General features: G+C 50.9%; 1 protein-coding gene across 1 annotated transcript in view; it reads right to left on the reverse strand.

Moving 5' to 3' along the window:
• Positions 1-5,882: 5,882 nt before the first annotated feature.
• Positions 5,883-16,003, reverse strand: part of DUSP10 (dual specificity phosphatase 10) — a 35,621-nt gene continuing 25,500 nt past the window's right edge. The window contains exons 3-4 of the mRNA XM_016165071.2: positions 10,144-10,488; positions 5,883-7,122 (exon numbers count right to left, since the gene is read on the reverse strand). Coding sequence (XP_016020557.2) covers positions 6,857-7,122; positions 10,144-10,488 — 611 coding nt within the window. The 3' untranslated portion in view covers positions 5,883-6,856. The remainder of the gene's footprint in view (positions 7,123-10,143; positions 10,489-16,003) is intronic.

Raw genomic sequence — 16,003 nt, forward strand, 5'->3', positions numbered from 1 at the left:
TTAATGCAGAATCTAGGAACAACAGCAGCAGCAACAGAAAGCTAATCAAAAACAGACTCGCCGATACAGAGGACCGCCGGTGACGGCCGGAGAGGGGGGTCGCGGGGCCGGAGAACGGGCGGAAGGGTTAAAGCGGCGCGAGGCAGTCGCTGACGGACGGTCGCGGGGCCGGGGCGCACGGCGGGGGGAACGCGGTCGGCAGTGACGTGTCGGCCGGGCGGAGAGTCAGAGGCGAGAAAGAGCCCTGGGGGGGTCGTCTCACAAACTATGCAGATGTCTAACCTACGTCCGGTATGCTGGAAACTAGTAAAATAAAAATTTTTAAAGTTAAAAAAAAAAAAAAGGGGTGGTGCAAAATACTTTCCAGGCGGAAGGAAAACCTTGTGCGAAGACCTTGAAGTAGGAAGGGACATGGTGTGCGAAGTCACAGAAGCCAACTGTGGTGGCACGTAGTGCGCCCCCAGGCCAGGGGACATGGTTCCCCATACGAGGCATAAGGAAACCGAGCTGCAGAAGGGATGAGTGACGAAGGAACTCGCTCAGGGCGGCGCGGGACGGGGACGGGGCTGGCGCGAGACACTCTTGCTCCAGGGTCCGCCTCGTCGTCTCTACTTCCTGCCGCCTTTCGGCGGAGGCTGCAGGGCTAGACAGGATCCGAACCGAGTCGAAGCTGGCGCCGTTCGGGGCTCACTTCTCAGAGCAATGTCGAGTCAGTGTGCTCGGGGCATCTCTGTAGGCCGGCAGCTCTTAGCCCGTCGGGTTGAGACCGTTGCAGAATCTAATGTAAGGGGGAGCCGCCCCCATCGTTAGGAATGTCCTTCGTGGTTGCCGTAGTGGTCCGAAAACTGAAGGAAAAAAAACTCTGTAGGCTGTACCTTCCCTCCTGCTTACTTCTTACCTGCTCTCTATCTTAGATATTTCTTCGGATTTAATTCTTTCTGTATGTCTGCCATCTTACCAGAAACTTTCTAGCTTCTCTTGCTTTGCCTGGAACAAAACATTTCATCATTGACTGAAGTCCTGGGGCCGAGCGTTGGACTAGGAGTAGGGAGATGTTCATTTTTGCCTTTCATTCAGTCTTTTACCTGATGATTTCATTCAACCTGCTACCTGATCATTTTAGCCTGTTTTCCCTATCCATTACAAGGAAATGTGTTAGCACTGATATTTAATTCTTTCCTCAAAGACCCATACCCTGGGACATCCTTTGTCAAAAAATATGCCATCAAAACCTTCATGTGTATGTCAACTCAATTTCCAGTAAACCTGACTTCATATGAATTAAATTATATTTCAGAGTAAAACTTGAATATAATTATATTTTACTCTGTCTTCTTCAATAAATGCTTTTGAATTCAAAAGACGTATTTAGAAAAGTGTTATCAGATCCTTGGAAAGAAAGTGCCATTTACATGCAGAGCATTATAATTAGAGTAATTATTATTTTCCTGCTGTTATATCACTAATCCTGACATCATCTCTGCTACTGTTTCTGATCAGTGATTTTTCTCCCTACCATCCAAAACAAGCAAAGGCAGATTTAAGTTAGCTCGAGACAGGAGAAAAGACCTTTGGGGTACCATCGAGAAGGCTTTGTTCCCAAGGGAGAGAGATGCTCGAGCCGGGAGACCCAGCAACGGCGACGTTAAACTGGAAGTCGATGCTACCCACTGGCCACTTTGGGATTCTTGTGCCCAAGAACCCACAGGCAAAGAGTGGGGTTCCTCTCCCAGCTGGGAAGACTGTGACCGTCAGGGACAAACTGGCCGGCTCCTGGGCTAGAGAAGTAGGAAGTATGTCAGGACAAAGGACATGTCCCCTTATACGCTCGCGTCCCACAAACGGGGTAGCTTAAAGCAACAGAAGTGTATTTATTCTCTCACAGTCTGAAGGCCAGAAACCCCAAATCGAGGTGGCGAGCCCTCCTTTCGGGGCTCTGAGACTCTGCTCCTTGCCTCCCTCCTGCCTTCTGGTGCGAACCAGCGACCTTTGGTGCTCCCTGGCTCGTGGGTGACGCGTCTGTCGCTTCGACCTCTGCCTCCCTCATCTTATGGCATTCATTCTCTGTGCGCGCCCAAGTTTTCCTCTTTACATAAGGACAGCGGTAATTGGATAAGGGCCCACCCTAATCCGATATGACCTCTTTAAGACTTGATTAGATCTGCAAAAACCTTATTTCCAGATAAGACCGCATTTACAAGGCCTCGCTCGGGTTTAAAACTTCAAAAAACATCTATTTGGCAAATACATTTCAAACTACAATATCCTTGTATTTCAGTATTGCAATTACAGGATATCAAAGAGAGAGAGGATTTCAACCAAAAGAGAAATGACCGTCACGCCAGAATGGGTGAAATGAGCCACGGGGCCACGTAGCCTCTTCGGGAGACAGGGTGGATGCGTTTTCAACTGTAGAAGTGATAGTCGCATATTGTCAGGTGCCGACATCATTTCTACTGTCTCCGTCTGGAAGCCGTGCGCGGTTCAAAGGTGAGCCAACGGATGCCAGGTCGGCCGGCCCAGACCGCGGCGGTTCGGTGGGGCGTCGATTCAGCATTGTCCTCCGCATGTCACAGGGGATTGAGGTTAATTAGCCTCCAGGGAAATCCGGGTGAGCTTCGGGAAGCAGAGGGGGGTGCCGGCCGCTACCTAAGCGGCCACATTCCCGCCGACCTGGCGTCTCAGGCTGACTCGGGGCAGCGGCTGCGATGGCGGCACCTCCGGTAGCTCTGTCCCGATGGCCCCCCTCGGCGCTGGCAAAGGTGGTCGCAGAGGAGAAAACCGGGAACCGAGGAAAGCATGGGCATTGCTGGCCCCCACCTCCGCAGAGGCGGGATGTCTTCTGCAGACAGGTTTAATTTTGGACGGTTTTTCTAAATACTAGTCATTTTGATCCTCTCTGCCGGCCGCATCCATATATAACAACGGCCTTGACCTTCAACCCATAGTTCCTGAGATTGGCAACGCGCCGGGGCTGATTGAGAAGAGCCCGTCACACACCAGGTGGCAGGCACATCGCTTGGTGCCTGTTCACTTCGGGGTGCCAGACGGTCTGGTTAGAGCAGGTTCCTAGCGTTCTATCTTAGCATCCTATCTTAGGCCACTTCTTCCTTTCCTCTGACCCCTTTTTTTTGGTTTGTTTTACTATATATTCCCATTTTCTCCTGTTTCCCATATTTTATTCCCCTTTCGGGTCGCCTTTCCTCATTTTGCGGCAGCGTGTGATTGCTGGGCTGTGCGTGTTTCTCCTTTCGGTTCTCCCCGTGTGCGTGTCCGGCACCCGCCACCTTCCCCGCTCTACCTCCTGCCCGTCCTTCCTTGTCCAACTCGAGCGAGCACGAGCTCGTTCAAGAAATGCGGACTCGGCCTCGCTCGACACACATTCATTGGGAAGGGATCGACTGTTGAACTCAGTTTGCATAGAGGAGATGGAGCTGCTGTTTTAGCGAACGTAAGGTAATGACGTCTTCGGTATCTGTTGCCCCCTCCCCAATTCGATATATTACAGATTCGTTCTCTGAAAGTTCATTCGACATGAACAAGCCTTGTCGGGCTCTGAGAATGATACGTGCATTGGTCAGAGATTGTTTTCTCAGGAAGATAATACTCGAGTATTTCTCAGCTCAGTCCTGAGGCTCTGAGGGAGGCCCAGAAACCTTGTGTGTGGGGGTGGGGGGGCTCTGCTTTCCAGAACACTGGCTTGGTTAATCCACACCATTTTCATGAAGAAATGGGGGCTAAGTGACTCAAAGTACATTAGAATTCTGGGTATGCTGGCTGGCAGGATTCTTTCTCTGAAAATCATAAAGTTTAAAAACATATATCATTTTTATGGAACTAAAGAAAAACTGAATTGATTCGTCAAAAGACAGAAAGAAAGAAAGAAAGAAAGAAAGAAAGAAAGAAAGAAAGAAAGAGAAAGAAAGAAGAAAGAAAGAAAGAAAGAAAGAAAGAAAGAAAGAAAGAAAGAAAAAAAAGAAAGGAAGGAGAAAGAAGAAAGAAGAACGAGAAAGGACAAGGAACGGAAGAAAATGCCCTCCCTTCCCTCCACCTCCCTCCCTGCATGCTCCCCAATTACCTCCTACCTTCCTTCCTCCCTCCCTTCTCCCTTCCTTCCTCCTTCTCCCTCCCTCCTCCCTTCCCTCCCTTCCCTCCCCCTTCCCTCCCTCCCTCCCTCCCTCCCTCCCCTCCCTCCTCCCTCCCTCCCTTCCGTCCTTCCTTCTCCCTCCCTCCTCCCTCCTCCCTTCCCTCCCTTCCCTCCCCCTCCCTTCCCTCCCTTCCCTCCCTCCCTCCCTCCTTCCTTCCTTCCTTCCTTCCTGCCTTCCCTTCCTTCCTTCTCCCTCCCTCCTCCCTCCTCCCTTCCCTCCCTTCCCTCCCCCTCCCTCCCTCCCTCCCTCCCTCCCTCCCTCCCTCTCCCTCTCTCCTTCCTTCCTTCCTTCTCCCGCCTCCCTCCCCCCTCCTCCCTTCCCTCCTTCCTTCCTTCTTCCCTCCCCTCCCTCCCTCCCTCCCTCCCTCCCTCCTTCCTCCTTCCCTTCCCTTCCCTTCCCTTCCTCCCTCCCTCCCTCCTCCCTTCCTCCTTCCCTTCCTCCTTCCCTTCCCTTCCCTCCTTCCTTCCTTCCTTCCTTCCTTCCTTCCTTCCTTCCTTCCTTCCTCCCTCCCTCCCTCCCTCCCTCCCCTGCCCTACCGAAATCAAGACAGAAGACAGAAAGAAAGAAAGAGAAAACAAAAAGCTTACACTCTATCAGAAATTTAACATTTGGACAAGTGTCTGAGAAATCACCATGTATTTTAAATCACTAATTTTATATCAACCTGACTTTTTAAATATGCTCTACCACCAATTATTCGTCTGGAGAATAGAAAGCACCATAAGAAATTTACTTTTCACTTGACTAACACTTTGTAGTAAACTCAAACCATTCAAAACAGCTCTGTCAATTCCCGTTAAACTCACTCTCCACTTTCTAATAAGAGAAAAAGTTAAGTCACTTCTAGTAGAAAAGGTATTTTTAAAGATAAACATCAAAAATATTCCATTGTAAAAAATATATATATATATATATATTTCATCGTAACATTTATAAGCCAATGTCACAAAATGGTATCAAACAAAATCGTACAGATTTGGACACACCAGGCTTCTTTAATTCTTTTACTTGCCTCAAGCAGATCTCGGTTTGCTGTGAGCATGCCCCGCGGCCACGCCTCTCTAGACATCTATTTTCATAAAAGGTAGAAAACGTCTGGACTGTGTTCCTCCCCCCTCGCATGGGTCCGACCCACGGAATACCAGCCACGCCTTATCCAAGTGGGCTGGGCAAGCTGCGCCAGCGAAGTCGACTTCAGTTTGACGGCGGAAGCGTAAGTGACAGCGATTTGCTGCAGCTCCCACCACATGGCTAACGTTACCAAGCATGTCAAGTGAGCAATTGGCAGCGGAGGGGTGGGGGTGGCCGTCCAGAGCCCGGAATGGCAGATGGTTACAAATACTTATCAACTAGCCACTGAGGAGATCGTGGAATTCTAACCGGTCAGTCTGGCGGGGACCTGACTGATCACCGACGCTCGGAGGCTGGTGGCGTAAAGACCCCGACTCCTCTCCCGCGACTTTCCCCGAAGCTTCTCCTCCCTAAGAGCGATCGCAATGTGCAGAAGCAGATGGCGGAGCTGTGAGGACAGAGGGCCTGATAACCGGGCAGACGGATCCTGGGGCCATTCTCTCTGCTCCTCTCTTTCCCTAGTTAGAAATAAACGAGTTACCCCAGGGAAGAGATGCTTGAACCGGAATGAAGGAAAAGAGAAGGAAAAAAGACACGTCCCAAGATGAGTTTCATTTATATAATGAAAATAAATTTTTACACAATCAACAGAAACACACCCAGTTTTTTTTTTTTTGCGAAAAATATTTTTAAATAAATTTTTGTCTTTTTTTTTACATTCTGATATACATATGTAACAAGGTTTATGGCACTGTAACCAGAATCAAATCTCCCCCTCCCCCCCAAAAAAAAGTAAACAAAGGAAAAAGGCGGGAAGGAAAGTAACTGGTTTTAATTCCTTTCTATCTCCAAGCTGGCAAATTTGCACTATTTGTCATTCGGCTGCCAACTCTAACTCACTTGCACGCCCAAAACACCAGATTATTTGTACAAGAAACCCACGAAGGCATATGGTAGAATGGTCAGTACCTTGCTATTTCAAAAAAAATAAAAATAAAAATCTCTTCAACCCAGAGAGGAGAAAAAAATGTAATAATTCAGAGTAAAAACACACAAAATCAACAGTATCCGTTGTCTCTTTCGAAAATGTGAAGCGTCTTAAACCATTTCGCTCTGATCATCTCTCTGCAGCTGTGAACACGACAGGGCTTGGTTCGGGGGGGTGGGGGGAGGGTCTCTGCTTTCCACATCGACGGCCCAGGCGGACCCCAGGTCTTCACAATTCAATGTCTTTTGTACTTACTTTTGGTTCTTTTTAATCGGTTTAAAGTGTAGTATCTTCGGTCTATGGTCCTGCACAGACTAGTTCATCATAAACGCTACAAATAGCTTCAAAGGAAAAGGGGAAGAAAGGCCAGTTTTATTATATGTTTATTGTTGGCTTTTAAAAAAAATGACTTCCTCAGCCTCCCGCTTTTTCAGTTCTTGGGAAGTAAATCTCAATGGGCAACAAAAGTTAAATTCTTCTCACACTTGTTAAAAATAAAAAGTTTTTAAATGAGTTTGTTTCCATTCACAAACTTTACCCCGTCTAAAAAAAGAAAGAAAGAAAAGAAAAAGAAAAGAAAGAATCCGTTCTCCTTCCTCTTTGCCTCTGAATGGAGAACAAGACTCCTTCCCAGACAGACAGACCGCTGTCACACGACCGTCTCCACGCCCATCAGCTTTGGTGTAAGGATCCGCGGTGTCACCCCGTTATTCAGGTCTTCCTCAAACTCTAGCAACTGCCCCATGAAGTTGAGGTTTGGGGAAATAATTGGTCGTTTGCCTTTGACAAATTTATAAGCGTCAGTCATGGTCATCCGAGTGTGCTTCATCAGGTAAGCGATGACGATGGTGGCCGAGCGGGACACCCCAGCCTGACAGTGGATGAGGAGGCCCTTCCCGCACTGGTGAGCTTCCTCTGTACCACGGGAGAAAAGAGAGACGGAGAGAAGGAGAGAGGTTAACTTTGATCTGAACTTGACCACACCGCATTTTGGAGAGCAAGAATAAATCGAAATGGTTTTAACCCCAAGTATCATTTACTAGTTAATCAACTAGTAGGTTTATGTCACAACCTCCAGACCAGCGAAAAGCAATTCTGGCATGAATAAGAAGGCTCATTTCTACATTTAAAGAGATGGCTAGGTGAAGGAATCATCTGTAGCATCAGTTTGCTTCACAGGTGGTGGGGGCTGACTGCAGGTAGAGCCATGGCACAATGAACGTCCATGTTGAGCGAGCTACTGATTAAATAGACGCTTCCAATTAAGAATTATAATTCCAACTGCAAGACTGTGCGACTTGCCAAAGCTAGAGTTATTAATAATGTCTTGCCTATCTGTGACGGAAGAAAAAAAACAAAACAGCTCTTTCTTTATGCTAGAGAATTGCTCTGTACGGAAACTGGTATCGAATGAATAAGAATTTCATTCTGACTAAACTCTGACCAAGGTTAAAGGAACAAAACTCAACTAGAAAGTTACTATGTTCAGCTTCTCACCAGAACACCCTATCGTTGCAAAGTTAGCTGAAGACTTGTGGTACCCAGGCGTAGGGCAACACCCACAGCTGCTCAACCGCCCTGAGACCACGTGTGCCGTTCCCACCGGGCAACGAGAAGGACCGAGGGATCCCAGCCAGGGCTCAGGATCCAGAGCAACTGAAAGACGCGATATTTTATATAAGTTTTCAGCTATATTAAAAGCTCAAGAGAATAGCTTGTGGGTCCCGCCCGAAAGGATTGTCAATAATACTTCTAAACTGAAAGGCACCCTGGCAGGAATGCCCCCTGTTAGATGGAGAGTAAGGAAGAGACCCAGGGGGAGGAGAATGAAGACTTAACTTAAGCTACTTCTTTGGGCTGCCTACCAGGCGGCCAGGAAAAACAAACATCATGCAAATTCTCATCTTAAAAATCCACAGATTACGCTTACTTCTCATAGACAACAGTGGTTTTTATAAATATCTCCCTTTTTCAATTTCTCCTCTTCGGCACACACGTGTGAACCACTGCCACCCCAAGGCTGAGAAGCATGATGAGCTGCAAAACGCTACCTGTGACCGCTGGTCGCAGCACGCACTGGGTGAGCGACCTTGTGTGTCACGTGACTCCCCTAAATCCCTGTGTGAATAGTGCGAATAAGACTAACTAGCCAGGCGCAGGGAACACGGGGGTAGTATCGCTTGATTCAGAAATAAATAAACTGGCATTGTTATTAAACACTAAAACTAGACTCTGCTTGGTTTATATTAGACTCTTAGTGAATGTTTTTATGTTTAGAAAACCTGCTGTGTTTTCCCTAAAGCAAGACATTAAGATTTTAGTTTATTCAGTGATAATAACAACGAAAACAAAACTGTGCCTAGGCAGACTGCGACGCTGACTTGTTTCCCAGGTTAAATGCAATTTGCTATTTGTTTTCTTTTCCATCTTAAAAAAAAAGCAGGTAAGCCCAAATAACCTATAAAGAATGTGGGTGCTTTAATTGAAATCCTCTTAAAACAAGCATATCATATGCTACTCACCAAATGGAAAATTTCCTAACTTCCCTCAACTGGAATTAAGTCAGAGAAATTGTAACCATAACAGCTATGTACCAACCAGGAAGTTCCTCATCTACTTGGTGACAAATATTTCTTCCTCAGGGCTCAAGAATGCAAGGTACCTTTGCACCCACAAGTGTCTCCAGCACTGTAAACACTGCCTGCAGCGTCCTGTAGAAAGGCCCCTGGCCTTAGGGCCGAGGGCCCTGGGTTCTGGTCCCTTCCCTGGCACTGAAATCCCTATGACCTTAGAGAAGTCACTTTACTCATCTGAGTTCAGTGACCACTCAGAATTTCCTTCCAGACAGAATATTCCACAGCTGTGCATTGAAGGCACCATGAGCAAGGAAAAGAGCCGGCCAAGGTGAGCAGAGCTGCCAACTCTACGGCAAACCCACCCGCCCAATGGCTGTCCAACCCAAGGCATTTTTTTTTCCTAATAAAAGGGCACCAAACACGAGTGCATTCTCCCTGGGACAGAGGCCAGCAGCAACTTGCTGCAATCTTTGGGAAAAGTACTGGGTCACCCTTTGTGGTTGGAGTCATTTAAAAAAACTGTGGCGTACCCGCTAGGTGCCGGGTGGTCCCCGAAGGAAAATTTGAGCCTTACAAACAGCCTAAGGCTACGGAAGCAAAATGTGAAAGTCACAGTTAGGGTCAGGCTGGCCACTGCTTCCTCCTGGAGGCCAAAGCCTGCCCATGGGAACTGCTCGGTCTCCACGACCCGAGGTGTCCGGCTCCGCTGAGTCTGGGGTCGGCCCCCCAAGGAAATGCAGTAGCACCTCACTTGTACTCACAGCCCTGCCCTTTGCCACCCGAAGCCGAGGAACCAGACACGGCAGGTGGAGGGAAAAGCACGTCGCCCCGCCTGCTCGCTGCCCTCCGCCCTCCGCCCTCCGCCCTCCGTGCCGAGCGAAGCTGCCCCTATGCCACGCGACCTGCGCCCCGGCCTCACGCGGCGAGGCCACACCGACTGCAGACCCATCACCGGGCTCACGGTGGGGAGGCGGCCACGTCTGGAGGGGGCACTCCGGTCACTGTTTTGTGTCCTGCACAGTGCCCGGGGGCGGCGGCCGGCCAGAAAGCCGCAGCCCGGCTCCTGACTCTCTGTCGACCCTCTCATGCCGCGCTGCCACCGCCTGCCACCTCCCCGCTGAGGACTCCGGGGATGCGGATCTCTAGCTGGAAGGAGGCCGACCAGACCCAACGCCCGTCCTTCGGTGTCTATCCCGATGGGCTCCGGGACGCTCGGTGGGTCACGACTTAGCAGAAGACTCGGGCCACAGCAGAGCCCGGACAACCTCCCGAGCAGCTCTCTCTGCATCCCAGACCTTAACCTCGACCTTGACCGCGACGCCAGGGCCGGAGCGGAGCCCCGCCCGTGGGAGAGACTCACCGATGAACTCGAAGGCCTCCTCGAAGTACTGCCGCAGGTTCTGCTTGTTGCTGTCGGTGGCCGGCAGCCGCTTGTAGCTGAGCAGCCCTTTCTCGTAGTGGAAGAGCGGCAGGTGCGTGGTGACGTTGATGACGTAGCCGATGTTCAGCCGCTGCATGGCGTCCAGGTCCTGGGCGTCCTGCTCGTTGCCGAGGTACAGGAAGGGCAGGATGGGCGTCAGCTCGGCGCTCTCGACGTCGGGGGTGGCGGGGGCCGAGGCGCCGCCCCCCGCCTCCCTGCACTCCTGCAGCTGCAGGGAGTTGTCGCAGAGGTTTTCATGGTTCTGCTTGAAGCTGCTGAGTCCGCCTGGAACGAGAACACGGCGCGTGGAGTGACGCCACCTGCACCCCCCGGGGCCGGCGGCGACCGCCCTCCCCCCGGGGATGTGTGCGTCCCGGCCGATGCTGATCTCTATATATAACATACACTGATCATTACTACCATTAAAGGAAATCGAAATAAAAACGAAAGCCCGTTCGGGGCCCCGGGACGCGCCTCGGAGGCGGTCGCTGCGTGCGGTCCTTGGAAAACGTGATCTTCACACGAACTGGGGCATGTTCCCCTGGAAAGCGGCCGTGTGGCATCCGGCAGTCTCGTCGGCAGCAGATCTGATCGGCCTCAGAGAGCCGCGTGCTCGGTGGCCTACATAGGACCTGGTGCCCTGGGAGCCGCGGAAGGCGCAGATGCCCTCCTCGGGTGGGGGGCTTCTGCCAGCATTCTGGCCAGGCAGGGGTGCGCCTTGCGCCCTGAACGGGCTCAGCTCGCCGGGTGACAGCTGCGCTCCCAGCACAGCAGAGCGGCTAGGAGCGGGCGTCTTAGAAGACCCAGGTCACCCCAGTCCCACCACTGCCTGGCTCTGTGACCTGCGGAAGTTAATTGCTCGCTCTGTGCCTCAGTTTCCCCACGGCCTCCACCCCGTGACTGTGATCGGGAGTCTGGAGCGATCGCAGACACGAAAGGTTCTTGGCGCGGTGCCTGGGGCACAGTGTCACTCGGCAAGGACTTGCTATTTCGGTTAATATTGTTTATGTAACGGGCCACAGGTGGAGGCAGGAGAAATGCTTGGAAAAGTCAAAAATGCATCCATCTCTGACTTCTGGGAAGGCACCATCTGAGAGCAGCCCAGATCCTCGCGGCCTCCCTGCCGAGGACTGGGCCGACGTAAACGCATCGGAAACCTCAGCAGACCCCTGAACACACACCTCCCAGCTTAAGGCCCTGCCTCCTAAACCTCACGGGTCTAGTGTAAAAAGAAAAGCTTAAAATTGCACACGTTCCCCCATTTTAAAAATGCAAACCTCGCCGTCAGCCAGCACAGGGTCACTTCTGAGAACGTGTCTGAAGAAGATGTTCTGCTAGACGCGTAAAGACATTCGTTTTACAGGAAAGGCCACGTTCAAAAGAAATTCAGGGAAGACTTAATGTAGTCAGCCAATGAAATCTTACATAACCATCAAAGTTGCGAAAAAGCATGAAAACAAAGAAAATGTTTCCGTTAAATATTCAATGAAAAGGTCAACTAAAAACCCTTCGCCATACATGTGATCAAGAGCTGAAGGACCATGCCAAAAAGAACACTTGTTTGTTAGGAAATTTATGGATTATAGTTTGTTAGATGCATCGCACACAAGGATAAGCCCAAGGGATTATTATTATGAGGGTCCAATTATACAAAATACAAGTAATGGCCATGAACTCTGGATTGACGTTATTCACCGAATTAGCACTAATTCGGATCAAACAGAAATACATACACTCTTGAAAACAAGGGCAGGTCGGAGATCTCCCCTAAGCTGAAAGCCACCAGGACACGACATCCACCTCCTCAGATGTATGCCTGACACTTTTTCAGGAGAGAAGACAGAAAACGAAAGTGTGAATAGGATACGCCTGTGTTGAAGCAAGGGCAGGAAGTCCATCGTCCTCTAGATCCTGAACTTAACAAACGTCCTTCTCTATTTTGAGTCTCATCTTTAGTGACCACGATGGGAAACTCCAGACTGGGGCCTAGACGGTCAGGGCTATTCATGGCCAATGCACACCGAGCTGGCCATGGGAACGAAGGAAGTCGTAGTTTAAGGTCCAGAGACGGCCCCAAGAATGTTCCAAGGGGTAACAGTATGAGCCTTCACTCATCCGTAACCATCAAAACCTATCTTTGAGTTTTGAAAGAAAATAAAAAAAGCTATTAATTTATTTTAATTGATTTTTAGAATTAAATGCTACACTTACTCATTGTTAATTTCTTCTGCTATGAAATCATGATTTTTGAGAAAGTTCGTCTGGGCCCAAAGAGATTATTTTTCAAGTAGACGGAAGACCTGGAAAACTCGAGAAACTTCACTACCGAATACTTAAAAAAAAGAACGAAAGAAATTACCCACTGTTACCATCGCGAGCTCCACAAAAGAGATTCTAAAGACGTATTTTAAAATCTGCTTGGCTTGGCCTCCATAAAATTCAAGTCAACAGCTCCACACGGACTCGGTGATGGGAACCTAATTCACTTTTTTCCCCTAAGAAAGAGGCAGTTGCTACACTTTTCCATATAACATGGGAGGAAAAGAAAACAAAACAAACACAAAAGAAGTTTCTAGGGGGCGAGGGAGAGGAAAAAAAACCGCTCTCTGTCCTCACTTAGGGGATGCAAACTGTAATTTGTCTTAAAAGCAGCTAGTTAAAAAAAAAAAAAAAAAAAAAGCGTATGCCAGAAAACCCCACACACAGAAGCAAGCGGCGTGCAGCTTTTTAAAATTCTGCGTCCACACCTCCCTCCCCGATGACATCAGCTGGAGGCTCCCCACCTGCCAGTTGCCATAGCAGTTACACAAAGACACACAATGACGTCAGTTGGCATGATATCAGCTCTTTGAGTGCAAACAATGCAAGAAGAACTACTTTGTTAAGGTCTTTGGTACAACTGTGTTCTCGGGAGGCAATGATGTAATGCCAACAGGTGGCATGGGACTTCCATTTGCCTAATGGGGTAGGGGGGGGACCCCTCTGGGGAAAAGGGGGAGGGGCGAGACGCTGAGACAGACAGACACAGCATGCTCTGAGTCGCGGGAGGGGCTCGCATGCAAAGTTCTGTGTACATTGTGCGTCTAAGCCGCGTGGGGACCCGGCTCACAGAATATCTGGAGACAGTGAATAGAAAAGGAAAAATTGTCACTCGCACCTATCAGCTGGACAGGAAAATTCTCAGTAAAGGGTGTGAAGACACGGCGGGCCGGCCGGGCGGCTTCGGCAGGAGCGGTCAGGAAGGGCCGGGCACACTGCAGTCGAAGCCCCCTCCCCCGGGGCCGGGCCTTCAGAGAGAAGCTGGCGGCGGGAAGGGCGTCTTCTCAGGCCCGGGGATGGGGGGCAGGAAAGGAGGGGGCTGGTGTGGTTTCCTCCCCCAGGCGTCCCCCCCACCCCGGCCTGACCCCATCACGGACCCCGGGAGGCTGAGCTGACCGCTCGCATAGTGAGGAGCTGTGATTAGCTCGCGCTGGTTATTAGGACAGCAGAACCTCGCGATGTGGTGACCACAGCGGCAGGGGAGGCTGCGGCGAGACGGCCGGGGCGGGGGGCGGGGCACAGACCCAGGCCGCAGTCGTGGTCCTGCCTCACCGGGGGCGCGAGGGCTGGCGCAGGTCGCTTTCCCGCGTTCGGCCTCAGTGTGCCGACCTGTGACGTGGGCTCAGCGGCACCGACGCGTAGAGCCGGGGCGCAGGAAGCCGGTGTGCATGTGACCACGCGCTCGAGAAGTAACGTTGCGTTACCCGCACGTCACCACGGGGCCCTTGCCCCCCGCTGCTCCGTCAGACCCCTGCGTTGGGTGCAGTGACTCGGAGGCCAGAATCCCGAACGCCAGCGGTGAGCCCCCGCGTTTCTTACCGCCTAGTTCCTCAGTTTCCCCACATGTAAAACGCGGATGACAACCGTCCCTCCCTCACACTGCCGCTTTGAGGGTCACACTGATTAATGCGAGTAAAGTACTTTGAAACAGTATCTAGCACATATCGAAGCACGTTTTTCCCCATCACTTTGGGAAACCACCACTTAAAAAATCTAAAAAATATATCTGCTTCATAGACAGACTCTAAATAAGTGAGCTAATGATGTTCTAGAGTTTTTCCCCTTAAAATTAAAACAAAACAAAACAAAAACTAGGAACCAAAGTATTTGAGCAGTTTTAGAGTTTGAATACCACGCTTTTATCATAAAGAGAGCGACAGCCCCGCGTGCTTCCTCAGCAAGCAGACGTGCCTGCCTGTGCCCGGCCTGTGCCCGGAACGGCTGCCGGCCTTTGGGGTCCTGGGTTTTCCAGGGGAGCACTGAGCGTTCCAAATAAAATCGCTCCCCTCCCTCCCCGCCCCCGTGCGCTGGGTCCCCCCACCAGGCCGAGCCGTCTCCCCCCCGCACACGGCCGCTTGTCATCATCAGTGAGGACTTTTTCGGGGCACAAGCGACACTCCTGGGGACATCGCATCGCCAACCCTCATCTCCAGACCGGGTTCCCCGCCGGGATGAGTACGGCCAGCACGAGGATGCCGAATGGCGCGGGAGGACACCCAGCGCCCTGGCGAGACGCGCAGGGACACACGACTCCCCGCATGCCTCCTGCCAGGACCTCAGCTAGACGCAGTCCCACCAAAGCCCTCGGTTTTGGGGAGGAACCTCGCGTTGTAGCCGCGGGCCGGCTGCTGCCGCCTTGGAAGCAGGAAAAGCCCCGGAGGGGTGATTCAGACGCGACGCTCTGGGCGGGAGCTGAAGGGCCCCCATCGGCACGCGGACCCCGCCAGCAGGAGGCTCCCACGTGTGAAGAGGGACCGCACCTCTGTGCACACGCGTTTGGCTTTCACGCCGAGCTGGACAGCGAGCACTTTCCGGAATTGTAAGGAAAACGCTCAGCGAAGGTCAGTAAACAGAATCAACGCCCAGAGAAAGGTGGGGGCGACCGAAAGCTCCTCGAGAAAGAAGCTCCACGCGAGCACATCGGTCACCCCTTTCCGTCACCTAGTTCTGCTTCCTGGGCGACTCGTCCGTGAGATAGAATGGTACTAGGAACCGAGACTCTGGAGCCAGACTCCGGGCTCCCGCCGCTAAGCGGCTGCGTGATGCGAACACGAGTGAAGAAGTTGCTACGCGTAACATCAACATTACGGCCCACGGCTTGGACCAGCGGCAACGGTTATCCGAGGCCCGGCTGCGCCACCCTTGGGTCTGCGGTAACGAGTCAAAGCGACTGTGGGTGGAACGCTCCGCCCGGCGTCTTTAGAAGGCACCGAACCCCCGCGGGCCTGTTTGGACACCAACCGCTGATCAGGGGCAGAGGTGCCCTGCACGAGGCAGGGGGAAGCGTCGCGCGGAGCAGGGGCCGGGTCTCCGGTGGCCTTCGCGGAAAACCTCGTCGTGTTTATTACTTATGTCCTAAGATTCCAACAGACTCGAAGAGAAAACAAAGACATCCACACTTATCGAATAGCCACAAACGCTTCCCTGGCCAATTTCCTGGTAGTCTGTCTATCGTCTGTCTATCTATCTATCTATCTATCTATCCATCCATCCATCCATCATCTATCTTTCTTTCTAGATATAGAAAGATAGATAGCTGTATGTCTACATAGATATGTAGATATGTAGAAATATATAAAAATTATATATCATAAATTATATAGATGATATATAAATCTGTTAACAAAATCCAACCGGATAAATTTAAAGATCTAACTGGCTCTGTTAAGTGATTCATGAATTGGGCAGACTGACTAACAGCTGGAAGGGTGTGGCTGGGGGGTTCTTAGAAAAAGAAAAGATAGCGATATTTTTAGCCCAG

The sequence above is a fragment of the Rousettus aegyptiacus genome, unplaced genomic scaffold, assembly GCF_014176215.1.
Source record: "Rousettus aegyptiacus isolate mRouAeg1 unplaced genomic scaffold, mRouAeg1.p scaffold_m13_p_18, whole genome shotgun sequence".
Taxonomy (NCBI): domain Eukaryota; kingdom Metazoa; phylum Chordata; class Mammalia; order Chiroptera; family Pteropodidae; genus Rousettus; species Rousettus aegyptiacus.